The following is a 26,621-nucleotide window of genomic DNA, read 5'->3' as shown; positions in this document are numbered from 1 at the left end:
TGGAAGGACAGGGTGGTAAAAATCCCTTAATTTAATTTAGCTTCTACCTTTATACATTTAATTACTTACAATAAGAGAAAAAAAATGCCTAATCTTTCACTAACCATCTTATTGTTCTCATGAATTCAAGAGGTAGCAAAGGTAACAAGTCTGTACACACAGACTTGTTCTTTAGTGAGGGAGGAAAGCTAAAAACATACACACACACACAAAAAAAATAAAATAAACAATAATAAAAAAGTACCTAAGGAACTTGTAGCAAGTCCAGCCTACATCAAACCCCCTCCCTACCCACCCACCATAGAATTAACCTCAGACCTTCCAGTTCAAACATTCACATAAACGTTACAATGGTTTTTCCTTTAATAAAAGTACCTCTAAGCAAAGAATATTCATACGAAACTACTAGAAAAGTAAAGACGACCCCCTGCTCACTGAAAAATTCTCAGGGCATCCAGTCCCTGGTTCAGTCATGGGTAAGGCTGAAGAGGTTTGCATGTTTTGTGGGAAAAGGTGGTATGTGGTTACGTGTGCCAAGGATAGAGATTAAAACCAAATGAGTGAGGGATGGTAAGGAAAGCATCACCAGCTCTTTAAGCAAAGCACCCTGGCACTGCATGCCTAGGTAGATGGCTGTCTCCACCATGGCCAGCCCAGCAGGGTGGGTGGTGGGTTCCATCACTGCTTTGGCTTTACTACAGCATCCAAAAGGGCTGCCAACCCTGCAAGATGGTCCACAGACAGAGTTTCCGTGTTTGTGAGGGCAATGCAATGTTTTTTCATAGATGTATGCTATTTTCTTTTGAATGGCAAGAAATACCCTACTGAGTTTCATTTTAAGAGAGGACTTAACTAGGGCCACAGCATCACATAGGAAGGAGGCAGGGAGGCTGGATCCAGCAGAGAACAAAAGTTCCCTGTGGTCCTCCTTCTTGCTTCAGATTCCCAAAATGACAGTGAAGTCAGTGCACATGGAAAGAAGTGACATTTCATGCTAGATCACCAAGATTTTGAGGGAGAGTTGGACTAAATGCATCAGCTTGGCTGTGGACCTTTTTTTTTTTTTTTCTTTTAAGGGAAAACAACTTTTAAAAAAATGTTAAAGCTACATTTGTTTAGGCCTCCCATGACTGAACAGAGTATGGGGAGTTGCCCCCTTTTTTGTTTGTTTGCTTGTTTTTGTTTTTTTTAAGCAGCAAGTCTTACAGAAAGGTAAATCACTGCGGATGGGCTCGAAGCTCATTCTGGAGTCTTTGGCTTATGTGGGAGAGGTATGCATTCGCAGGTGGCTGATCAGATTGCGCTGCTGGGTGAATTTCCCACCACACAGTTGACATTCGTAGGGTTTTTCTCCTGAGTGGACACGCATATGCTCTGTCAGTCGGTACTGCCGGGTAAAGCGCATCCCGCATTCCTCGCAAGCAAAGGGCTTGAGCCCCAGGTGGCTGCGCATGTGCCGTGTCATGGTGCCCCGCTGTGTGAACATCTTGCCGCAGATGTTGCAAGGGAAAGGCCTCGTCAGCCAGTGAGTCTTCTCATGCTGTCGCAGTGTCGCTGGATCCTTGTAGCTCTTCTCACACACAGAGCACTTGAAGGGCCGGGACTCTGCAGAATAGGACTGGTTGGGGTTGGACAAATCCTCGGCTTCATCCTTGCCGCCATATGTGCCTTCCTCCTTGATGTAAAGGTCTTCCTCAGTGTGTGTCTCCACATGGGCATTCAGCTGCTCAGAGCTGGGGAAGCCTTTGCCACAGGGAATGCAGACATACAGGTTGTCACCATACGCCACTGGCTCAAATCCCTCCTGTCGGTAGACGTAGTTGGCACTGGTATGCCCACCACTCTCGCTCTCACTCTGGCCGCTGTCATCACTGTTCTCCTTGCCATTTTCTACCTCCTCCTTACACGAGTAGGGCAGGTCTGCACCATAAGCCCCAGCCAGGCTCCGCTCCACAGACTTGGACAAGGGCCCCAGCAAGATCCCATTGGGCAGCCCTTCGCCTTCATCCCTGTCTTTGCCTCCGTCCTTTCGGTCAAAGGCATTATCTTTCTTGATCCACTCCTTCTTACGGGATGAATGCCGGAGGCCCTTGCGCTGGCTGCTCTCTGTCAGCGAGTGGTGGCACTCCTCGCTCAGATCCATCTCCATGGGGTCACTGCTGTCCGCTATGCTGTGAGGGGCTCCAACTCCAGACTCGTCAAATGATGAGGCACTGTTGGCTGCAGGGGCTGAGGCAGATTGAGGAGAGCCATGCTGGCTTTCGCTGTGCTGTGTGTCATCGTGAGAGGCTGCAACTGGGAGTGATGGACTCTTTTTGGACAAATCGAGGCCGAGCTCCTGATCACCAGTGCTCCCATTTGCACTACCACCCCCACCACAATTCTTACTGGCTCCCCTGCTTAAGGAGTGACAGTTCTCTTGATTGGAGCTGCTGATAAAGACCTCATCATCAGAGAGCTTTCCCTTTGACAGCTCCTTTGTATGGGAGCCCTTCAACCCCTCATTTGACCCTGAATAGCGAGCTTGAATGACAGAAGCAGCGGAAAGTCTCTGAGTCCTGGCAGATCTCCCAACACCAAGGCCACTGGCCTTGCCAGAGAAGGACTTGCTGTTCCGCTTTAGCTTCTTTCTGCAGAGAGCTGCCAGGTCGTGCAGTTGGAGGTAGCTTGCTGCGGTGAGGAGAGCACTGAAGTTCTGTTCACCGGGCTGGTCAGTCGTTAAGAGCTTACCAGTATAAATAAAGTCCAAGATCTGACGGAACACGGTGGGGTTCACCATGTCCGTGTCTAAGTTAATCAGGTTGTCATGCAGGACAAGGGATTTGAAATACATGCTGCTGGCTGCCAGGATGTTCTTATGGGCACGAAACAGGGCATTTTCTACCACAATGATCACATCACAGAGGAAACCTTTGGCTCGTTGCTGGTTCAGCTGCAGTAGCAGTTGTTTGGCATGATTTGGCAGTTCCATCTCCACCTTCTCTTCCTTTCACCTTCACTTTACCACCTGCAAAACAGGATGATGGGAAGTGTGAACCTGCTGTTTCCACTCAAACATGTCTACATTTAATAGACTGGCTTAACAGTGTGCAGCCTTTGTTCAACTTGACACTGACTATGGAGGTCTGGGTATGATGTAGCCTTGCAAGCTGTGATCCTTCCTGGATTACGGACAGAAGTATTACTCACACTAAGATTTCAAGTCTCAAAAATCAGATTTTTACAAAAGAAATCATCATTGGCTGGAATTGCTATTCGAAAGACACTAGTGAGAAAACAGTAGTTAGGTATAGGGGAAAACTTTTTGCTTTTCCCAACACAAATCTGAAGGGGGAATAAGGAGAAAGATAAAAAGGAAAGGGAAAAAAGCATCTCTCTCTCTGCCATTTGTATATCTGAGCATGTAAAATAACTAGCATAAGCTTCACCTTCCCTGCTTTAATATGTAGTTTGTTTCTTGGCTTTAATATGATGAAGTCTTACAACATATTAAAATCCAGCAGCTCTGAGGTTGAGAAAATGACATTTAGCAACTGAATCCAGTGGAGATGGAATTAATCACACAGAGGTGTCAATGGAAAATCTCCTTAAGAAGGGCTGTTTTAAAAATCACCCCCCAGGCAATGTCCATATCCTGATCCACTAACATTAAGTGCTAGAATCAACCTTGGACTGCCTGAAATTCAGGATGCTGAGCTAGCTAAATGCCAGCAAGTATATTTAACAATCTGAAACTGTTTTCTCAAGTTAATTCCTGCCTTAATTTTGAAAGATTTTTGTCTAAACAAATAGAATTCGAGTAACCTATCTCAAATAGCAGTCTCTCTACCCTGAAATACTGGTAAGAGAGTAAGATTGTGGTTACCTCTGTGTAGTTCATGTATTTCACTAATGGTATGTACAGTGTAATTTATTTTAGATATTTATATTGATTTATATTGATGGCCCTTATTAAGCAGTTGGTTTAAGGAGGATCCAAACTAACTGCCACCTGCAAATTTGGTAGATATGAGAACATGTAGAAATTAGAATTTAAAATCGGGGCTGCATTCAGAAATCCAAGATTAATTTTGTTTCTTTTGTTATTGTTGATATTTTTGTTTGAAAGCGTCGGCTTCTACTTGTAATGGGCATTTATCTGTTAATTTAAAATTCATTTAAAGTAATTTCTGAGCTTCAAACATAAAACAGCTACCTTCATCTTTCCCCTTCTCCCTTTCTTTCCCAGTTCATCTTATTATTGAAATAGATTTCTGCTTTTGATGGAGGAGCAGGCCCTACATCCATAGAAATGAAGATTATTCTCTTAAAATCATCTTGACTTAATGCTTTTATTGTTTGTGTGTTCCATTCTGTCACATCAGATTTCAAATGATAAAGCATTAAGCTGATCTAGGCTTATCTTCTCTCTGGGTCAAGTATGTGTACTCAAGAAAAAGAAATAATGAATAATACCTCCATAGTTTAAAAAAAAAAAAGCCTCCTTCATACCTTACTTATATTCTTACTGACTGGTGATGAATAAAAAGTTTTCATTTTGCAGAAAGGCGTTAAATTTACGTCATCTGTTTCCGTGCAGCAAAAGGATTTTTCTTTATGAAAGAAGCAACCAAAAAGTAAACTGCTTTTCTTCCCAAACTGCTGACTCACTAGACTGGCACTTCTGCAGTTACCGAACAATCTGCCAAGCAGGTGCCTCCCTTCTTCCACAGGACACATTTTTTCGGTTGACCAGCCTGCAATTTGCCTTTGCATTTGGTAGAATTTTGTGGCCCTTGTTCTGTGCACACAGATCACAGTTGCTTTTCACCTTGATCCACAGCTAAAATGACTGTTCTGCTTTTCTGTTCCATTCCTATCCATTCCACAATGGATGGGATCCACATTAAGTGGTGAATTCACTGCTCATTAATACTGCTTGCCAAGATGGCTGGCTTTAAAAAGGGTCTCAGCCAAAGAAGGAAATACAGGCTTGCTACGGTTTTAGACAATTATTTCTTCTCTCTTTATAGTGTTTCTGTCATAGAAATTCATTCTGCCGCTTCTTGAAAACATAAAGGGATTACCAGCAGTGAACTACGTTGAGCACTTTAAAAACAAGTTTTACTGGAGATGGTTACATCAGAGCTACAGTGCACAGGCAGTGCGTCTGGCTGTAGTAGCTTTCTTCCAGAACTGCTGATTAAAAGGAAGAAGTAACAAATGAGGCACCGAATGCCCACTTTTAGCTGATCAGGCCTGTAAAAGCACTTACTTCTGGGTCACCAACATATATTCATAGGGACGGACAAAAACTTGGCTTGCAACATAACACTCTGTCTCTAGATATGAATGCATCCTGCTCAGCAGTAGCAAGAGACCACCTGTTACTGCACTACAACTGTAACAGTGCTTCTCCTTGCATATAATATGCAAAATACCTCAATATAATTTTTAAGTGTTCCATAAGGAAAATGCAGGAAGAGAAAGGAAAGATCATAGCCAGCATTTTTTTCTTGAACAGACTAATAAAAAAAATATGCGTTCCTGAACTAGAAGTGAGCTTGTTTACCATTCGTATGGCACTTGAAGCAGAGGTCTAGAAATTTCTGCAGACATGTTTGTCTAAGCCTTTGCAAAAAGTGAAGGCTTGTTGCAGCTACAAATGGGAACCCTTCTGCCTTAAATGATCTTGAAATGAGGTAATGAGGTAGTGAGCCTGCAGGGAAAGCAGCCCCAAAATTATATTTGGCTTTTTACTGAACTCTATGAGAAAGATAATGTTATTATTAAAACACAGTATGTTCTGCAGCAGGAAAATTAGCATAGTACACGTTGTTCAAATTATCTATATTTATCTCACATCTCAAATTTTACAAAAGTAAAATTTCAGTAGGACAGAAGTATGAGATAGGTTATTACCTATAGTAGATTTTAAATGCAGCGATCAAGTTTAAGCAGTACAACACCATCTGTCAAATTTGAATTTGTTAGCTGAAGTGTAACATGGATTTAGCAACCCCAACAAGACGAATATAATAGAACAGGGCAGGCAAAACCTTCAGCCAAGTTTAGATCTCCATATATAAAAGTTTGTCAGAAATTGCCCACTGAGGGTTTTTACCAGGACAGCAACGTGGGTCAGAGAGCACACCTTTGACTGAATACCTTTGTTGGCATACCTGACTTATATATCTTGTACAGTCCTGGACACAAATAAATTCATTCCAGATGTTTTCCAGAGTTGACCAATTATAAACCCTTCTTTAACAGTGATGCATTTTGTGAGTAGGGGAATGCTGGAAATCTTGTTAGCAAAAGGACAAGCATGCATTATTCCTTGACCTCTGGCATTCCTAAGTTCTCACTTCTAGTGGAAAGCGTGGGATCAAAGATAACTACAAGGTTAAGTCCTGTATAAAACTGAGCAGATCTTCCCAAACAAATGGCAGGTGCAGTCTTACAAAGGTCTTCCTATCCGTCAGTTTGCAGAGAATGGTTCTTAACAAACCTTGAAGATGTGCACAACATTACCACCAGTATTAACAACAAAAGCCCCCGAAAGACCCTGAAAAACCACAGTGGTTTATATTTTGTGTATTTCAGTATAATTTTTAAGAACCCTTCCTTTTTTGTTTTCTGCAAGAAGATTAAAAAAACAAACAAAACCACAAATTCCCCACTTACAGGGAGTTCTCCGATAAAATAAAAAACAACAACAAAACCAAGGGTCACAGTCTTTCAGTATTGAATTTGGTGTGCAAAATTTCACTCCTTTGCATTTAAACAGGATCACAGAAGATTTTAATCAAAAAGCAGTAGAGATAGTTTTTCAGGTTTAGGTTGCTTCCCAGTCATTCAAGACACAGTTTTCAAAGCAGAACTTGCTTAAGTATTCTTGTGCAAGTAAGGAAGAAAGCAAGATTGAGGCTCTCCACTACTCCACTATATCCATGTCATTGCGACACAGCGCATGCAGAGATATGAAAAATACAGAGCACAAATCACAGATTACAGCAATGCTGCAAGCAAATGCCACACATTGAACAAAGCTACACAAGCTAAAAGCATTTTCACAAGCAGTAATGCCGAAGGAGCTGAGTAACTGAGCTGCTGTGCCCAGGTTTGAGCATGCAGTCATCGAGTGCGCGTGGAGAGCATGCAGAACACATCAACAGCTCCAGGAGCTTTGCTGCTCTCACTACAAAGCAGGAAAAACGTAATTTGCTCTCAATTTCTGTAATGACTTTGGAAATCGCTGAAAATTAGGTTGCCAAAGTATGTGAGAAGAAGAATCCCTTCACTCCCTGTAAATAGTATAAAATCTACATATTCATTACAGATTTGAGTCTCTTTAATATTCCTGAATCTTTTCCTAAAAGTAATTCCTGAATAAACATTGTGTGTTCTCTTAGCAGCCTCTAGTAGGAGACACTGTCTGATTTCACCCGTGTTATAGATTTTAACGTCTGAATACTGTTCACCTTCTAAGAAGCAACAACAGTGAAGCAAAGAATCAATCAAAAACAGATTTAAGGGATCACTCATTTCGTGGAGAGGATTTGTGTCAAGCACCTGAACAGTGAACTAACAGTACTGCGGATAAAACCAGCAAACAAATTAGATGTGATGTATCAAATTAGATGCCAATAAAGCATTAGCCTAGCATGCATGTTATAATATATCTAGGAAAAAATAGGGTCCTGCTTACTTATGACTCTTCCTTGCTAAGCAGTTCTGCTGCACCAAGTAGACATGCAATAGTGAGCATGGGAAAGAACAAGACAAACAAAACCAATTGCTTTCTTTGTTGCTTTTTCCCACCAAGTTACTTCCAACACTAAAAATGCTGTGTCCAGCTACTGTCATATCTAGGTGAAACTGAAACATGGATTCTTCACCCTTCAGTTTCAGAGGAACTAACTTTTTTAGAGAACTGGAAAATCCTAGCAGGAAGAGCTTTCCTACTGTTCGCTGGCTCATCTGATCTTTCTTTCCCCACCCCCCTAGAGAACTTACTTCCAGGATTTTCCCAAGGTATTGGTGAGGTGGTCTTTCAGGGCTGCTAACCTTCCCCCCAGGAGCTGCAGTTGGCAGGTCATTAACCCATACCTTGTGAATGTATTCACATTCCAGAGCAGCAGAGGCAGACAGGAATGCATGAACTGTGTTAGCTCAAACTGTTCTCTATCCCCTGTGAGAAGGCAGACAGCAGAACACTGAAGCAGAGGCAAGAACATGCACTTTGTCATCATCCGCATTAGAACAGCAAAAGCTCTTTGAGATGGTCTTTGAGAAGCAGAAAACTGGATGCAGCACCCTTGTTTTTCACACTAGAGTATCTCACACTTCAAAATAGGTAGGACCAACATGTCAAGTTACAGGGGATAGGTCTGCAGAACTGGGGAAGGGAGAGAAAGCAACATGCAGGAGAAAGCAGGATGCGCAGCTGCTGTTGCAAGTGTACACATGGAAAGGAAGAGAATGGAGGATTATTTCACAGAGGATACCATATCAGCAAGCATAAAGTGGTCCTTATCTTGTTTGTTACATTCCATTTATTGCCAGATAGAACTGCCATCCTGTCTCCCTCAAGCAATTTACAAGACGCCCGCAGAAATGGTGAAGCTTGGGATATGGTCACAAGCACCTCTTTGGTACCTTTGTTCTGCAATGTTTGGACGTTTTGTACGTGGGCAGTACATGCTCAACTGCTACCAGCGTCTGACCCAAAAAGGAGAGAAGATAGAGTCAAACGATGTCCCTAGTCCTTCTTTTTCCTGTCCTATAGTAACAATCAGAGCCTGACATGGCTAGTTCCTTCCCCGCTGCATGGCAAACTGTATAGGCAATGGAGATGTCCGTGGGTGAGGAGGATAGAGGCCCTGTGTGCATGAAAGCACTAACATCAGGAGAGCAAAGTGATTTCCAGTAATTGCAAGGCTGCAGCAAAGCAGGAACACCTTGCTATAAAAGCCAAGACTACGAGCAGTACAATGCAGATTAACCACTTGGTTGCCGCTTACCATGCCAGGTACATTGGGCTAAAGGCACCTCCATCCAGTGCTGCCCGACGTGCCAGGTACATCCCATGATGTTCCATTGAAATCACAACAGGCCATCAATAGAACGTGGCTGCACGGATGCAGAATGGAGAACCAGGCGCTGTTAAATGCAATTAAAAAACGGCAATCAAAATTGAAACGTACATTTTAAAATGGCCATCTGCCTTAAAAATGTAACTACGAAAACAACCTCCCCTCCACCCATCTCCCCCGAGCTGATCTGTGACAGAAAGAGCAGAAGACTTCTGCACTTTTCCTTGATGACTTGCTCTGTCCACCTCCATTCAGGACTCCAATGGCACTGAGTTTCAGGGGTACCAGGGAACACATATCCAAGAACAGCAGATCCCAGGCTATCTGCACCAGCTTCCCTACTGCCTAGAAATACAGGCAGGTAATATCACCATTAGAAATGCTTCTGTAATGGAAAAAAAAAAAAAAAAAATGGTGCCAGAGCTTCACGGTCTTGTTACCCACATACAGACAATGGAAATAGTACTTAAATGCTGATCCTTCATGTTGTTTCCTTTTCCCTGTTCCCCTTCCCAAGCTCTTGAAATCCTTCTCTTATAACATCTCTGATGTTATGGCATGGATCCAGGCTGAGTCCTTTGGCTTTTGTTACATCTGTGGAGCAAGGAGGGAGGGAGGAAAAGAGAATATTGAACCCTCCTGATTATAATGATGCTTCACTAATAACTTTATTATCCACTCTTGGAGACTGGAAATGATGTTGATTCGTAGTGGACTACAGCTCATATGAGAGTCATGAAACTTAAGACATACGATTCCACCCTTCCCTGCCCAAAAGAAGAACAACATCCTTTTCATGCCAAAAAAAGCACATCCCACTGATGCACACAGCTTGTTAAACCTAGGGTATCCTCTGCAGTGCATATCGTCCTCTTCCAAGAGTCTCTGCAGTCAGCTCTGGCAGCATTATCAAGGAGGACATTCTCAGGAAAGATGCTAAGCACAGGCCTCTCCTTACAATTGTTGTTGCTCGAAGCAGGTAAAAACCACCAAGAAATAAACTTGCAGCCTCGCAGGGATTTAAGACAGGACTTTTGCATAGTTCATATCACATTGATGGCCACATGTCTCCATCTGTGCTACTGCAAATGGAAATCTTACATTTAAAAAGTTAGAAGAATACTGATTACCATTTCAACCTTAAAAGGCTGAATGGAAAAGACTGACAGCAGTGAATCTTATCTGTATGAGAGTGAATGTAAGGGACAGCAGTGGCATGGCAAATTGGAAGTGTTTTCATGAAAAGGACACCAAATGAGGAGGTCTTGATTCTTCTTGGACATCTGCTGGGCTCAGACACATCCCATCATTCCTATCTGCAAACTTATCCTCACAGTTCTGTTACTTAATCCCTTCCATAAGAATAGAGCTTTCGTACTCAGATTGTCCTGTTTTGAATGCTCTATACTGTAGATTTTTAAATATTGTCAATACAGTGAAGAAGTGAAATGTGTTTGCTTCCTGACCTGGGCTGTACTGAACCAAGAGCATTTGCTGAAATACAGACCACAGCTCCCGCTCTCCAAGAGCACACACCTTGCATAAAAGCAACACATTCCTGGCTGCACTTGCAGCATCAGGGCTCTGCAAAACACTCAGCAATAGTGGCAGTACTCAGTTTGAGAAAGACTGAATGCTGCATTAAGGTATTTATTGGACTGGTTTTGAGACAGTAGTTCTAGTGCAGATTTACATCCAGATTACAGTAATTCCTGCTACTGTGAAGCAAGAAACTCTTCTCTATGGTTGTGTTTTCCCTCTAGGGCAGAGATTAGCAGAGAACTGCTTAACACAGAGGTGTTTTCTGCTACTAGAGCTGCAGTCAGAAATGAAATTTCCTGCAATTCCTAAACAGAGCTTTTGTATATTATAAATTTATTTTCACTATTGACACAAAGACTTCCAAAACGTTATACGTGGAGGAGAAAGGAAAAGCATAGACATCAGAGATGTTGTCAGGCAGAGCCAGGCACTAAAATTTCTGGCAAATCTGCAGAGTACAGTTGAACTTAGCATAGCAGTGGCACAAAACACATAAAGGCTCAGAAGCAGTAGATGTTGGGTGCTCCTGCAGCCCTGCAACAGCTGACAAGGCTCAGCCCTGGCTTGATACTGCATTACAAGTGAGACAGGCATACCTGATGCTGATCTAATGACTCCTTATTCCAATAAAATACCCACATATTCAGTAAAGTAGCTCAGTCCACGTAAGAGGAATAGTATCTGTACGCACTCAGCAGGTGCAGGCCCTGTGGTATGCAAAATTCCTGTTTCCCACCTACCTTTGAGCATTGGTGCATAGAATTTTCTCTTCACAATGCAAGAATTTAGGATGTGATTAAAGGACTGCTGCTGCCTTCCAGCTAATCCTTGAGAGTTTTAGGCAGAATCTATACCTCAGTGAATTACATGGAATGAAAAGATGCTAAAGGTCCTAAACCTTGGGATCTATTCCTCAGTGTGATAGGCCAGGGTTCACAGGTGGTGCATGGGGTGGTAGCTGTGTGCTGGACATTGCTTTGGGAGCAAGAGCACACTGTGTTGGAGAAGGAATGTCATGACCCTTTTCTAACAGAGCCTGTTTTACAGCAACCTTCCAGTTGCAGCACAGCTTTAGGTCTCTGAGTCACCACGGGTACAAGCTGATAGTTGGGTTGTGAAATGAAGCAATTCTGCAACAAGTGCACAGTTCTTTGAACTGTCCCTGTGACTGGAGAGGGATCTCCAGGACAGGGATGAGATAGATAGCTAAGAGTGTTAAATCCACCAGCTGTTGTGACTCAGACCCATCAACAGGGTTTGTTAGAGCAAACAGGGCCTCACAGCATTGGAAGAAATGGGAGAGTCTGAGAAAGATCCTCCCAATTGGCCTGCTTATTTTTATTTCTTGTGTGTACTCAGCAATTTTTTCTGCAGTTAGAAGCAGTCTGTGGAGGAGCATCTGCATAGTGCTAATGTTGGGAACTTGTTGCAGTAGATTACACTAAGCTCCAGGCCAAGGGGTGCAGAGAGGACATGGGCACTAAAAGCCTTGGACCAAAATGTTATCTCTCTTGCCATATGCCAGATGCCGAGAGCTCAGAAACAAACTTTGCCATCTCATTTTTTTTGTACAAGACCAAATTTCATTCACTTATTTCATCTGTGCCTGTGGATATAGCAGCAGCAGTTGTCCTTAACACAAATAATCAATGCCTTAAATATGGCACCTTTTGCACTTTATCCAGCCTTCTCTGTCATAGGGTTTATCAGCTTCAGTGATTACAACTCCAGGCAGTTACAAAAGGTGACCCAGCATTATGGGATGTTGAAAACTTTGAAACAATGCAAAGTATCTTTCCTTCTCTATGCAGTATTCTTGTCAGTGTCGAAGATTTTCTGGCACTTCTCAAAACACACAGATTGTAGGTTCTTATCATAAATCAAGCCTCAAGACATTTCTCCATTAAAAAAAAAAAAAAGTGAAAGGGGATGGGCAAATCAGAGAAAAAGGTAATTCTGCCCAAGGATTTGGTTTTGAAAAGGAGATTAGCAGCCTGTGCATGTACTTTTACCATGTAATCTGGAAGCTCCTCAGGACAGGACCCCCTGAACACACCATACTGAACCATACACACACCTCATAGCAAAAGAACCAGCAACTCTCTCATCAGTTCCAGACTGTTCAGCTTCTAACTCAACACTGCCAGAAGGCAAGACTATAACAAATTAACACCATTCACACTTCATTGAAGTTGCTGTTCCATTGTTTATTTAAAACACGCAAACACACACACACACACACTCAAGCTGGCTCTCCGCTGCCATCATCCAAACCCAAGATTTGTAGTGACAGAGGGACAAGCAAAGGCAATCAATTAAACTCATACAGAGCAGCAGTCACTTCACTGGAACTCTACTTAGGTGTTGCTCTTTCACAGCAAGCAAAGCAAAAGAATGCCCACACTGTTCCAGCCTTTAAGACAAAGGTGTAAAAATCCTTATTTCAGCACTTGAATAGAAAAGTTACAAAAAAGAAAGAGCCCCAGGTTTGAAAGGACTCAAGCACAAATATGGGTTGGGCAGAGAATGGCTTGAGAGTAACCTTGGGAAGCATTTAGGAGTATCAGCTGATTAAAGACTCAACGTGAGCTGGCAGTGTGCGCTTGCAACCCAGAAAGCCAACTATATCCTGGGTTGCATCAAGGGATGTGAGACCAGCAGGTTGAGGGAGGCGATTCTGTGCCTCTGCTCTGCTCTTGTGAGACCCTGCTTGGAGTACTGCATCCTGTTCTGGGGACCCCAACACAAGGACGTGGAGCTGCTGGAGCAGGTCCAGAGAAGGGTCACAAAAATGATCAGAGGGCTGGAGCACCTCCCCTACAAGGACAGGCTCTTCTGCCTGGAGAAGAGAAGGTTCTGGGAGACCTTACAGCAGGAGGTCTTTCCAGTACCTGAAGAGGCCTTCCAGGAAAGCTGGGGGGGACTTCTTATAAGGGCATGTTGTGAAAGGATGAGGGGAAATGGCTTTCAACTGGAAGAGGATAGATTTAGACTAGATATTAGGAAGAAATTCTTTACTATGAGTGTGGTGAGACACTGCAACAGGTTGCCTGGTGATGTTGTGGATGCCCCCCTCCCTAGAAGCATTCAAGGCCAGGCTGGATGGGGCTGTGAGCAACCTGGGCTAGAGAGAGGTGTCCCTGCCTACAGCAGGGGGTTGGAACTAGGTGATCTTAAAGGCTCCTTCCAACCAAACCATTCTGTGATTCTGTGACCCAACACTAATCAAACTCATGCTATTTACGAACACCCAAGGGACAATCTGCACCCCTTATCATCACACAAGATGATAGCTGCATTAAAATAGGAAACTTGTCTTACTTCATAAAGCACAAAGTTTACAAAGGACAGTATTAGTGAAAGTAAATAGTTGTCAGAGTAAAGCAAAGAGGTGGCTGTAAGACCTGACAAAGTACAATGGGCTGCTCCCATTTCTGAACTCTGGGTATTAATGCTGTAGGATGAGGCCAGTTCTTCTAACATGGTTTACTCTGATGCATCAGTCTGTTTTTATTTTAAGAGATTATCTGGGAGGTGTGTTATGCTTTTATTCACGCTGGAGAAATTAATATTTTATCATGAGATGATCACGATAAGGATGATGTTAAAAGCTGTAGGAGAGTCTTATCCTCCCACCAAATACAGTTTAGTTTGCCAGCATGTATGTGTGTGTCACTAATGATTCCTTCACACAGCATTTGTATCTGTAGGCACTTACTATATGCAGAGCACCTCAATATCTGATGTGCTGCTCACCAGTTGCATCACATAGTCTTTAGAGACAGATTCTTTTTCATTTCTGTTGATTTATACTACATTAAGCCCTGGCATGCTGCAAGTTAGTTTAAAGCATAGTAAAGTTGGCATAATCACCTGAAACCCTTACTTGCTGCCTTTTTTCTCTACTCATTTTATGAATGTTTTCAGGTTTATGATCACTCTAACACTGTGTATCCTCTGGCTTCTTTGTCACACCCTGAATGATAGCTGCATCATCCAAAGCTTGGTGTAAAGACAGTTTTGGTTTCTGGACAAGTGAATGATAGACTCCAGTTACCTCCTACAGGCCAACAATAGTTAAGGAACAACTGGATTTTGTACTGAGATTAAGACAGAATCACAGAATGGCCCAGGTTGGAAGGGACCTCAAGGATCATGAAGCTCCAACCCCCTCCTGCCATGTGCAGGGCCACCAACCTCCCCATTTAATACTAGACCAGGCCCCATCCAACCTGGCCTTGAACACCTCCAGGGATGGACAGAGCATCACAGCCTCTCTGGGCAGCTGTTCCAGCACCTCACCTCTCTGATGGTTAAGAACTTCCCCCGACATCCAACCTACATCTTTCCTCCCTCAACTTTAAACCATTTCCCCTTGTCCTGCTATTATCTACCCTTTAAGAGTTGACTTCCCTCCTGTTTGTAGGCTCCTTTTAGGTACTGAAAGACTGCAGTGAGTTCACCCCACAGCCTTCTTTCTCAGCATGGAACTGTGGATCCAGAACAGTTGGAAAAATTTTACAGATTTTAAACCCATGATTTATCAAAATGTTTAAATACTTAGGTTTAATTATTTCAGAAGCTATTTACTTCACAGGTGTCACATAAGGAAATTGCTACGTCATTTGTGCATTTACTTCCTGTCAGAAACAAGTCTAAAAGAGAACTGCAGGCTGGATCACCTTCCTTCTTTCAGCACTATCAAAACCTTCTCATTTGGTAATTATTCTCTTCAAGATGGGTGTGAGGGACTGAAAAGCTGGAGAAGATTATATTCATAGCAGATAACCTTGGGAGAAACAGGAGGTACCAGAGAAACAGGCATGAGGGGTGAAGTTGTGACAGTACTGAAACTATCAGGAGACACAGGTGTACCAAGTGTCTGTTCCAGAGAGCTCTGAGAATACAAATGTGGCCACACCTTGTGCAATATTTAGGCTTGACTGGCAGGTCTCATAAGCACTGAGATGAGAACTCAAAAGGAGAATTCACATATTTAAAACCTTGAGCAACAGTTTTAAAAAAACACTAGAAGGCTATTTTAAAAGTTTGCTAAATCACTTCCCACAAAGCTCTCCCCTATCAGCAAGAAATTGACAAGGAAAAAACAAAACAACAACAACAACAAGCAAACAAAAACCCCACAAACAGAACCAAAGCAGCAAAACCAAAACAGCCAGAGGGACTGCAACCTCCCTTACACAGATGCAGCAACTCAGCAGTTTAACAGCTCCATAAATATGATCGGGATCTGGCCAAAGGAGTAAAACGTGCAAACTGCTGCTAACAGCCACAGCACTGATGCTGGAACTTAGACTGGAAGGAAAAAAATACGTATCATTATCACTTTCAGCAGAATCCGCTAAGATAACCAGCATCAAGACTCCCATGTGATGCTAGAAGTGTGCTTAGTGTGGATATGTTTGGAATAAAACCTTTCTTCTGGCACTATGCTCTCCCAAACACCCGTATTCAGTCTCATGCCCTTGGATGCACATTACTCAGCCGTATTCAATTCTTTCTTGGAGAAGGGCTAAATAAATCGTAGTATTGTTATGGCATAGTGCAGGTGCTCCAAAACATGCACCTCTTGAGGTTCTTGAACTTGACAAGACACATGCTTCATCTTCCTCATATGACGCGGTGCGTTTTGATGCCATCTACTCTCTCTGACTCATCAGGTCAACTAATCTGGGATTAACCTGTTCCCTTCATGCATTTTCTTGGCAGACACCGTGGTAGTTGGTTTTTTTTTAGCAACAGGAAATGCAACCCCCAAATCCAAAAGCAAATAGTAGTCATCACGTGTGAAGAACTTGAATTTGTAGCATTGATGGCATTCTTCTTACCACAGGGATCCTGCACTGTAGAATATTGTAGAATACATCCATTGTCTAAGAGACTGTTCTTCTGTAGGCTTTCTGTCTCTGCTACCTCAGAGTAAGAAGGCTCACATAAAAACCCTTTTCAAGTTGTGCAGAGGAGAAATAGCAGGCACTCGCCCATAGAAAAAAAGCTATATGGTAATTTATCAAATTTATGTAATATAGCCCAGCTGCACGTGACAATGCTGGCCCTTGCAGAGATAGTTCCAGAACTATGTATTTGCTTTCAAACAGACAAGGTGATTTGGTACAACCACCACATCCTTTCAAAAGGTTGGTTTTGACATGCTGGCAAAGGATTTGGATTTTCCAGCCCTTCTCTAAGTAGAAGGCAATTCAGTGAACACACCCAAGACCCTGTAGCAGACAGCACTCTAACATTTGTCTTCATTATATTCTAATTTCACACAACTTTCTATTATGTGCAGTAGCCAGAAAGTGATGATTAATTTTTTGTGCATTTATAAAAACAGAGGGAAGGTCAAGAAAGCACTGTTACACATGATTTGTTCATTCTTTAGCAGCAGTCTTCAATAGTGCTGGCCCTGGATTACTGCTCATATTTTCTGTTGATCTTGAACCAAAAAAAATCAAATATGGGTATCAGGTTTGGTGGGTTTTCAAACAAAAAGTGTATGAAACTAATTTTTGCTAACTTTTTTCTATGTACGTTTATTATTACTTTTATAAAACTTCCATATGATTTTTAGAAGCTATGTGAAGCATACCAGAACTTCAGAAAGAAGCCCCAACTCAGAGCACCTCTCACTTGAAAGAAGGGATGATTATTATAATCCACTTTTTTTTTTTGAGTGAATTTTATTTTCCTCATATGAAAAAGCTTTTTTATTCATTTGTTTTTTCATTATTCTACTATTCATAGTAATCACTGAGGAATAAATAATCTAAAGTTTTGTTGAGGGTAAAAATTGGAAAATCCTGATGAGAAGAATCCCCCCTCCAAACACAAGACTTCTTCCTGCTGCCACACACTCTCCCTGAATGCCCTTTTGCCTTCCTGTGAGGGAAGCAAATCCAAAAGATCTGCCATAAAAGCCTGGAAGGCACCATGGTCAGCTGGTGGGGTGGTGCTGGGAAGAAATAGCTTTGTATTGATCATCGTTTTGTAGTGATCACCCCTTTGTAGTGATCATCATTTTAGATGCTTAATATTTGCTGTCCTCCTCCCTTGGAACTTTCTAACAGCCCAGCAAGAATGGAAGTTTGGAAGTTCTTCCAAAAATCTTCAAAATGCATCAGAAACCCTGCTGCAGGGCTGCAGGGTGTTGTCTCAGCAGATTCAGTGGATAACAAGAGGTCTTAAATAAAATGTAATACTCTTTTCTGCCCAGACTTGCCAGAAGATCTTAATGCAAATAGAACTCCAGGAAAATTTGGGTGGACTCTAGTAGCTGCCTCCCCCTCAGGGCTTTTTTTTTTTTTTCTTCAATCCAGCCTGATGAAATTCATTACAGTTGCATTTAAACTGTGATTTAAATTTTCCAAAGCAGGCAAGGCAGGTTTGAAAGCCTGATATATCAGAATTTATGCCTTTCCTGAAGAGCTAAGGTAAATAGCAGAGCCCTTCCAAAGGGATGCCTGATTGGTCCTCTCAGCCCTTTGACAAGTTTGCTGTCAGACAAGGCCACTGGATTCCTGGCAAGTCCAGCAGGCTTGTTCCTTGAAACCTAGCAGCCCCACATCCAAGCATGCCAATACTTTCCTTGGAGGTATTTACAGTTTACTTTTTAGTGCTACTTTAAGTTCAAAGGGGGTAGTAAAGCCCCATTAAGCCATTTACATCAAACTGGTTAGTTAATTATCCTGTTGCAGGCTTTAAATTAGCAATTTATAACCCCTTCACTAGAGATGCTAGTATTTGGAAACAACTGAGCAGGGACAATTTGCAGTGGGGTGAAGTTAAGGAACCAAAAACAGAAAGAAACTGAATAAATTCCTGTTTTAGTTGGAAGCTGATTAAGTCTTTGAGAATCCAGCAGGGACAGGGGTGGGAGAGAGCCCAACATCACCAGCTAGCAAGGCTCGGGAGGCCGCATCTTGCTTAGGGCTGTGTCTGTGCAGCAAAATCTGGTGATGTGCAGAGTTAAAGAGCTACACCAAGTCTTGGGGGGGCACCACACCTAGCTGTGGATGAGTCTTCCCTTGCAATGGGATATTCTGCTTCACAGTGTCGTAGTCAAAGGTATTTTCACATTAATCCATACAAAAATGTGCCTACACAAGACTGAAACCAGTATCTGCCCCCAAGGAAGGAAATGCATTTCAGACTTTGGGGCTGGCAAAACTGAATACCAGCATGTGGAGACTAAAAACCATGGGTTTTAGTCAGCAGTTCTGCTCATCTATGCAGACAGGAAGGCCCTAGGCATACTGCAGGCACCTTTCAGATAAGGATTAACAAGATTCCAGATGTACATCCCCATGCCATGAGAGTCAATGTCCTGCTCGCAGTGAGGCTATCCCATGGGCCAGGTGAGGCTGGAGCCAAGGAATCTCCAGTCCCAGGGCCTCCTCCCTTGTCGACAACATTTCACTTATGAAAAGGAGAATATGATGTCCCCTCAGGGTCTGGTTATTCCAGCTCACCTTCCTCAGAATTCAGAGCTTTTACAGAAAAGATTAAGGTAACTGCCAAAACTAACCAAGTTCCAAAACAAAATATGCCTTTCACTCTGTCTTCCATATTTCCACCAGCCACTGTTAGTTCAAAACCTGCTGGCATACTGGATGTTTACTGGCAACTTCGATTTAAAGCCAAGATGTTAGGGAAAGGCCCTCCAGTTGCTGCTTTTTTCACATAACCATCTATTGGGTACAGGAGAAATCTTGGCCCCAAACCCAGATGCTGTCCCATATCAACAAGCCCTTCAAACACCACAGGCTAGAATATGTGGAAAGAAGTGGCATAGAAGGTGGGACCAAGGCAAAATGGGAGATTCCACAATGAATCCAAAAAAGCAGATAAAAAGAAGTCTGAGAGAAAAAAATCATTCTACTTGAAAGACAAAAAAAGCAATAGCTATAATCAAGTCATATGGCAAACTCTGCAGCTTTTTTTCTTCATCTTAATACATCCCCTTTTCAATGGAAAAAAAAAAAAACAAACCAAAAACCAAAAAAAAAAAAAAAAAAAAAAAAAAAAAAGAACCGACAAGAAAAACAACTGCTAAACAACTGCCAAATTAACTTTAAAAAGAGATAAAAATCTAGGCAGTTCAATTTCTTTATACTACACAGCTCTGGGACTTATTTTGCATTTGCTTACTTTTTCATCTCCATCAAACATGGCCATTTCTCAGTTTTGGGGATGGAGATGTAATAGGAGAGAAGAAAGACAGTCAGAGGTTTCAAAGCAAAGGGACAAAAATATTTTTGTACAAAATTTGCTAAGTTTATATCAGTTTTATGTGTTTTACTGCTCCAAATTGCATGACAGAAATCTTATAATAAAATACAAGTAAATGCAACATGAAATCTAAATCATCTAAAGGACTGAAAAACCCAGCCCTACACATAGACGACATTCTCCAAATTCTCTGCCCTTTCTTGGGAGTGGTTACACCCAAATCATCACTCAGTCCAGAAGCTGTTCTCTCATGCTAATCACTCTGGAATTGCGCACTAAGGTAAAAAAAAAATTCAGATGCAAACACTATCCTGGCCCTTGAAACAGCCTAGTGCTAACAGGCCACATGAGTGCAGGATATTAGGGACTTATAAAATAATGTGAGCTGGGGAGGAAGAACAAAAAGCCCTCCTGTGGATGAAATGGAAGTCCTTCCTGCTCCACCAAAACCTCCCATTTCCTAAGCACGCAGTGCCCAGGACTGTGCCTAGAACAGGTGTGTCCCCTTAAATACCTCACATGTCACACTTGTGTCTCATGGACACAGTCCTAGGGGATTATATTAGTACCAGTGCATACCAGCTGGAGCTGCCCCCGGTGGTGTCCTGTAACTCCTTGCATGGGGGGAGCTGCTCTCCATGCTGTGGAGCCCTCACCACATAGCTTTCTGGAGACAGACAGCAACCCTGCAATGCAGCCTCCAGCATTCGTGCTCCAGTGGCTGTACCAGTTCAGAGGTGAGTGAAAGACCTCCTGCGAGAGCAGTGACAAGGCACTACCAAGGGAGAGTAGGGCTCCAGGAATTCTTCTCTTCCCTTCATCTGCACTTATTACTAGCAAGTTTTCAACTGATTTATGCCATACAGACACTCTTAAAAGTCTTCTTTAACTAAAAAAAAAGATACACGGCTAACAGAGAGAAGTCCACTCAGCCATTCCCAAGCAGAAAATCCTGACTGGGTGCAGGACAGATGTGGCTAGTGCAGGATGAAGGAAGGACAAAGGAGAGTGAGCCTCATACATCTTTTCAGGTCAGTGTGGGAAGAGGCACCCCTGGGCAATTTCTAACTAAATCTTTATTGAGCCTTAGAGGATACTAGCTGCTGGCCTGACCGGTTGAAAATCCCAACACAGAATTTGTTAGGACAGCAAATGCATTAATGGCATTCCCTATATCACATCCTAGTGACTGGCACAGATAATAAAAAGAGAAAAAGATACTTGATTTTGCTATAGCTCTGCATCACAATGCAAAGGTATTCTTCAGCATGAAGAACGGCTCCCCTGCCACCTATCTCCTCATGAAGGGCATCTTGCCCTTGACAAGAAGGCTGAACAAGGATGGAGGCAAGAAGCTGTTGACCAGCTGTTGGGCACATAGGTAGGGGGCTGCAGAGCACTGCAGGATCCTCCTGTCTTTTTCCTCCTTAATTTTCCAGCAAGTGATTCTTATAATCAGGAAACAGCCTTTAGGAGAGAGCGCCTGAGTTATTCCAGATTTCCAGGTTTGAGCACACATCAGGTTTGTCTGCTCATCCCTATGACAAATGGCCCCAGGCATTCTGAGCCACTGGCAGCAATCACAGAATCACAGAATCGTAGGGGTTGGAAGGGACCTCCAGAGATCATCGAGTCCAACCCCCCTGCCAAAGCAGTTCCCTACACCAGGTCGCACAAGTAGGTGCCCAAGTGGGTCTTGAACATTTCCAGAGAAGGAGACTCCATCACCTCCCTGGGCAGCCTGTTCCAGCACTCTGTCACCCTCACCTAAAGAAGTTCTTGCGCACGTTTGTGCAGAACTTCCTATGCTGCAGTTTCTGGCCATTCCCCCTTGTCCTGTCTCCACACACTGATGGAAACAGTCTGGCCTCACCACTCTGCCCCAACACCTTAGATATTTATAGACCTGAATCAGGTGCCCACTCAGCCTTTCTTCATAGGGAGGTGCTCCAGGCTCTTCACCATCTTTGTGGCCCTCTGCTGGACTCTTTCCAAGAGATCCCTGTCTTTTTTTGTACTGGGGAGGCGGCACCAAAAATACGTTTTTCTGATGTAGGTAGGAGGTGACATAGGTAACTTTTTCAGGCCACTTCTGTTCTGTAACTCTTTGCAGGGCTGGGTTTTGCAGAGGGTTTGATGCACCCAGCTCACCAGTGCAGCACAGACTGGAAGCAAAGAGTGATTCTTGTGTGCTGTGTTCAACCTGCTGGCCAACCGTGTTCAAATGAATCCCAGAATAAAGCCATTCCATGATTCACTCTTCTCAGATAAGCAGGACCTGAAACCCCCTACGTCCATCTACCCCTAGTAACATGTACAGTTCTCACTAGTGCCATTTCTCGTTTTCAGGACGTCTCAAGTCCAGAGCCATAAAAGTCTGCATTAAAAGACTTCAACCATTTATTCCACCAGGTCTTTGATTACAAGGCAAACATCTGTTACAAATGCTGCCTCCTGTTCTCAGACAAGAGGAGTCTATCTGTTGAGCAGTTTGTTATAACCAAAATGTAACATTTCCGTATTTTCTTTCTACTTTGCAACTGTAGCACTAGTGACTGCCCAGGCAGTGAGCAGCTAGTCTGGTAGTAGTTCTACACATTTGTCATGAGATATTACACTGTCGTGCCTTTCATGAGCAAGCTGAGACCAAACTACAAGGGAGATCTGTGTCACCAACAGACAAATGGAGGTCCAACTGTGTTTCATAATTGCACAATACTAGAAAGGTGAAAACTGGAAGGTAGCAGTACTTGCATTTTCTATGAAGGCTCAGGAAGTTTGAATTTCTCAGTTAAACAAAATAGCTAGTTTCAAGCAGGAGTAGCTGAGAGCTGTCCACAAAGACCTCCATCCAGTGCTCAACTCCCACTCTTGTCAATACTTGGAGGCTTTTAATCCAGCAGAGGTTCCTCACCAATCTGAACTTTATTTAGTGACATGCCTTGCCTTCCAGGGGGGGATAAAATCCTAGGCAGTGTCCCCTTAAATGAAACGCTTGCCTTACATAATTGAAGAAGTTTTACAGAAGAAAATAGCAAACATCCCTCTATTAGTAAGAAGAAAATTAGCTATGCCAGTGCATAGCAATGATTAACTAAATAGCTCTTCTTTTTTGAGGAACCAGATAAGTAAGATTTTTTTTTCTTGATATACGTAAAGCAAATCATGGGAACGTTTTACACAGTTTTAAAAAGCAAAATTTCAGAGTTCAAATAAATTACAAGTTATTTCACCATTGGACTGTCTGCCTCTAAGTTCATAATTAATTTTAATTTTCTGAAGTTACAGTGCTAACATGTGACCAGGAGTAAAATCAGAAAAACCTCTCTTGGGCTCTCCTGCAGTTTGTCTCAAGAGCACAGCAGACAGGAGCATGAGGCCAGGTGCACTCATCTCCAGAGGCAGCTCACACACCTTCTGACGTATGTAAAGCATGACAAATTTAAAACTCAGTTGCCCATTTTTAATTTTTTGGGGGTAGTAATGAAGATGATACAAACAGGAAGAGGTGAAAAGGGGGACCAAAGTGTCACCGACTGAGTGCATGAACACAGAGGGAGTTCTGTGTATCTGTCACAGAGCAGCAGATACAGGAAAATCAAGGCAGTACCATGCCAGCAGTTAATGTTCTTTTACTCGGGTTTTTGTCAAATAGCATTAAGTGATGGGGGAAGGGTGGATTTAAATCAAAGTAATTTAAAGCTACCGATTTTGATCTTGTTTTACATTCACACTCTTGTTATTTTCATAAAGGATGATCAGTGACTGGTAACTGCTAAGCCATATGATTTGCAACTAAATATAGTCTGCTCTCTGTTTGGTATTAGTTTATGCTAACCAGAGGGCCACACGAGCTCTGAAACATGTATTCTGTTTTACAGGTACTTATCCAACTGGCATTTTCCTTCTTTTTTATTTATTTTAATAAATGGCCAGTGACATTTATTAGACATTTTTCACATTTGAATCATACTGCTTGAAACTTCAAAAAATAACCATCCATTGAGAATTTTCTGACTTCATTTTCTTATCTGCTGTACTAAGAGTTTGTCAGAACACATTCAACATTTAAAGCAAACTGATTTATTAAAGTGTGCTACAGCTGAGGATTTAAAACTGAATTTTCATTTCTTCATGCTTCAAAATTTAGAGCTAGCTGATATTTACTTCTCTTCATTCCTAGTTCTTATTCACCAACTTAGAAAAGGAATACAAGCATCCCAAGTTCCTTGGTCTCTTAACTTTTAATGAAATCCTTTACAATATTAAAGAGACAGAAATGAAAAGCAGTATCTCAGCAAAAGCAGATATAAAAGTCCATACATGTACTGTATGTCCCTGCCATTGCATAAATGTCAACGCAAACAACCATTTGTTCCTGAAGTCAGAAGACACCGATCCTATGAGGAAGGCTTTGTCTAACAAAGTATGTGAAGTGCAAACTTCACCTGACTGTCCCCTGGCTGCTAAAGGGCTATCAGTGACTCATTGTCAGAACACACCTCAGGTACATTTGAGCTGTTAAGATCCCTGTTGTGCTTCAGCTGATCCAGCAGCCCTCCCACCGTGACAGAAGTCTTACATATCACCCAGCCTGGCTCTGAGAGGTGGAGCTCATCCATGACCACAGAGTAACCGTCCAGTAACCCACCTACTGGAATATCAGCAGGAGAAGCAATGGATGAGGTTTAGACACAGTGCCCTGATCCTACGTCATGCTGGACTGCCCTCATAGATACAGCTTGGCCACTGAGAGATCTTCCTGATCTCCCAACCACGTTGCTGGATTTCAAGTGGTGGCTAGAGAGCAAGCATGCAGGAGTTGTTGCATTCTTATGGATTTTTGAAAATGGGAAATCCTGATGCGCTGAAGGAGTGAAGCCTCTTTGTTCCTCTGTCTAAACATCAGTTATTTTGCTGGTGTAGAGGTAGAAGTAAGCAGAGGTAGTACAACTGCACGTCCCTGCCTTAACACAGCCTGGTAAGAGCACCATTTCCCTTCCCTAATGAAATGTCTTGTCCAATATTAAAAGAAAAGAATTTTTCAGTAGCTTTTCAGCCACCTCAAAGGGCAATTTAAAAAAATAATGTAGGGATCTGATGTTTAAACAAGCTTTCCCAACAATTACTTGTTGATGGCATCCAGAGACTGCAAGTCAGGAGCTAGACCCATCATCCCAAGCAATTTACAGTAGCAATACATGGAACAAGGCAGAGGATTTGAAGGCAAGGAGAATGCTGGGAGCAGGAAAAGGGGAGAGGCTTAAAAACCACAAGTATGACTGCTAAGTTTATCCAACAATTAAAGATTGGAATAAAAGCCAGTGCCAAATGGCTCCAAAGCCCTCTGGAAATACAAACTTAAAAAAAAAAAAAAAAAAAAAGAGAGACTCGTTACTTCCTTGTTTGCCCAATCAGATCAGACAAAGCAGTTTTCCTGCAGCTTGGTGTAGTGCCCAAGCTGTTTGCTGCCTCTCTGGTAGCCTGATGCCCCCAGGTAACTGGATGTGGCAGGCAATGACAGCTGACAGCTACAGAATTTTGCCCCAGAGATGCCTGGCATGCAGACTCAGAAGGGCTCCATGAGATGCAAAAGAAATCACAAAACTCCCCAAAGGAGTCAAAACTCAATAGAAGAAAGAAACTCTTGCTGTTTTGTGTTAGAGTGTCTTGTTGCCCTCCTCTGTGGAGCCAGGTTGCACTGTGTGTAAGGTGCATCGCTCAGCTTGTGCTGCAGTCTGCACACACTGGGGCAGAGGAATGCCATGCTGCAGTGTGCACCCAGGTTCAAGTAGAAGCATTCCAAGCTGCTGGGTTTCTGACAGTTCTCCAATTGCTCTACCATGCTCTAGTGCTGTACATTACATTGGTTTCCCTGCCAAGAGGTACTGCTATATTACAGTAGTTATTTAGCAAAATACAAAACTGATTTTTTCAACTCCAAAATACGAACTGTTGCCACTGCGGTCACAACTATATGCTCTGTATTAGACTTTCCTGCTTTTATGCATATACAAGAGATTTTAGGATATCCTTCCCAATTCACTGCTCCTTTTCCTTGCTGTGCTCCCCAAAGCATCTTCAGCTTCCAGCCAAAGGTGTCACTGCTACAGGAGACCACATGGCATCTCATTGGGTACATAGTCAGGCAACCTGATCAACTGTAGCAGCAAACACAAGGGTAGGAAAAATAACTAGAAACACTGTAGTGACTCACTCCTTTGTTAACTAGACAGCTTTTGGTTAAGTCAGAAATTGTATGAAGTAAGCAAGCTGCAGAGACATCTCATAACACAGAGAGATTTTTAAGGTATCAGGAGGCATTTGGCTGCTAATTCTCTTCATTTTGGTGTGCTTTTCAGCACTGTTAGGCTGCAAGACAAAACTAGTTCACTGCACTGCAGTGTGGCTAGTTTCCCTTCTACTTTTTAACTATAAAAATAGCCATATTGTAATAGAGCAAAGGATTCACTTTCTGTTCTTCAGGAGGAGCCAGAATAGTATCAGAACAATGCATTTTGATAAGGTGGAGTATAGGCACCCTTTTCCCTGCTTAAATCCTCTGCAATTGTTAAAGATTTGCTGATCCTGAAGTTGAATCCTGGCCATCACTTTTAATAAGAATTTATCTGTCCTTCATCGATTTTTGCATCCGTTTACACTTCTGCTGTCCATAACAGCCTTTGACAATGAGTTTCACATGATAACTGCTGCTTGAAAGCATGTGCTGTGCTTGCCTGCTTTGATTCA

The 26,621-nt window shown here is 42.6% G+C and overlaps 1 protein-coding gene across 6 annotated transcripts in view; it reads right to left on the bottom strand.

The window, feature by feature from the left end:
• Positions 1–301: 301 nt before the first annotated feature.
• The window catches only part of HIC2 (HIC ZBTB transcriptional repressor 2), a 69,594-nt gene continuing 43,274 nt past the window's right edge, over positions 302–26,621 (bottom strand). For 2 of the 6 annotated variants that reach the window (XM_042829191.1, XM_042829192.1), the window contains 2 exons: positions 9,006–9,671; positions 302–3,007 (listed from right to left, as the gene is read on the bottom strand). In XM_042829191.1, coding sequence (XP_042685125.1) covers positions 1,259–2,971 — 1,713 coding nt within the window. In that variant the 5' untranslated portion in view covers positions 2,972–3,007; positions 9,006–9,671 and the 3' untranslated portion in view covers positions 302–1,258. The remainder of the gene's footprint in view (positions 3,008–9,005; positions 9,672–26,621) is intronic. The other 4 variants (XM_042829195.1, XM_042829194.1, XM_042829193.1 and 1 more) reach the window with 3 other exon arrangements.

The sequence above is a fragment of the Centrocercus urophasianus genome, unplaced genomic scaffold (genome assembly GCF_019232065.1).
Source record: "Centrocercus urophasianus isolate 14NV4802_14NV808 unplaced genomic scaffold, USGS_Curo_1.0 seq_30, whole genome shotgun sequence".
In the NCBI taxonomy this organism is placed as follows: Eukaryota; Metazoa; Chordata; class Aves; order Galliformes; family Phasianidae; genus Centrocercus; species Centrocercus urophasianus.
This window is presented reverse-complemented; position numbering and strand designations above follow the sequence as displayed.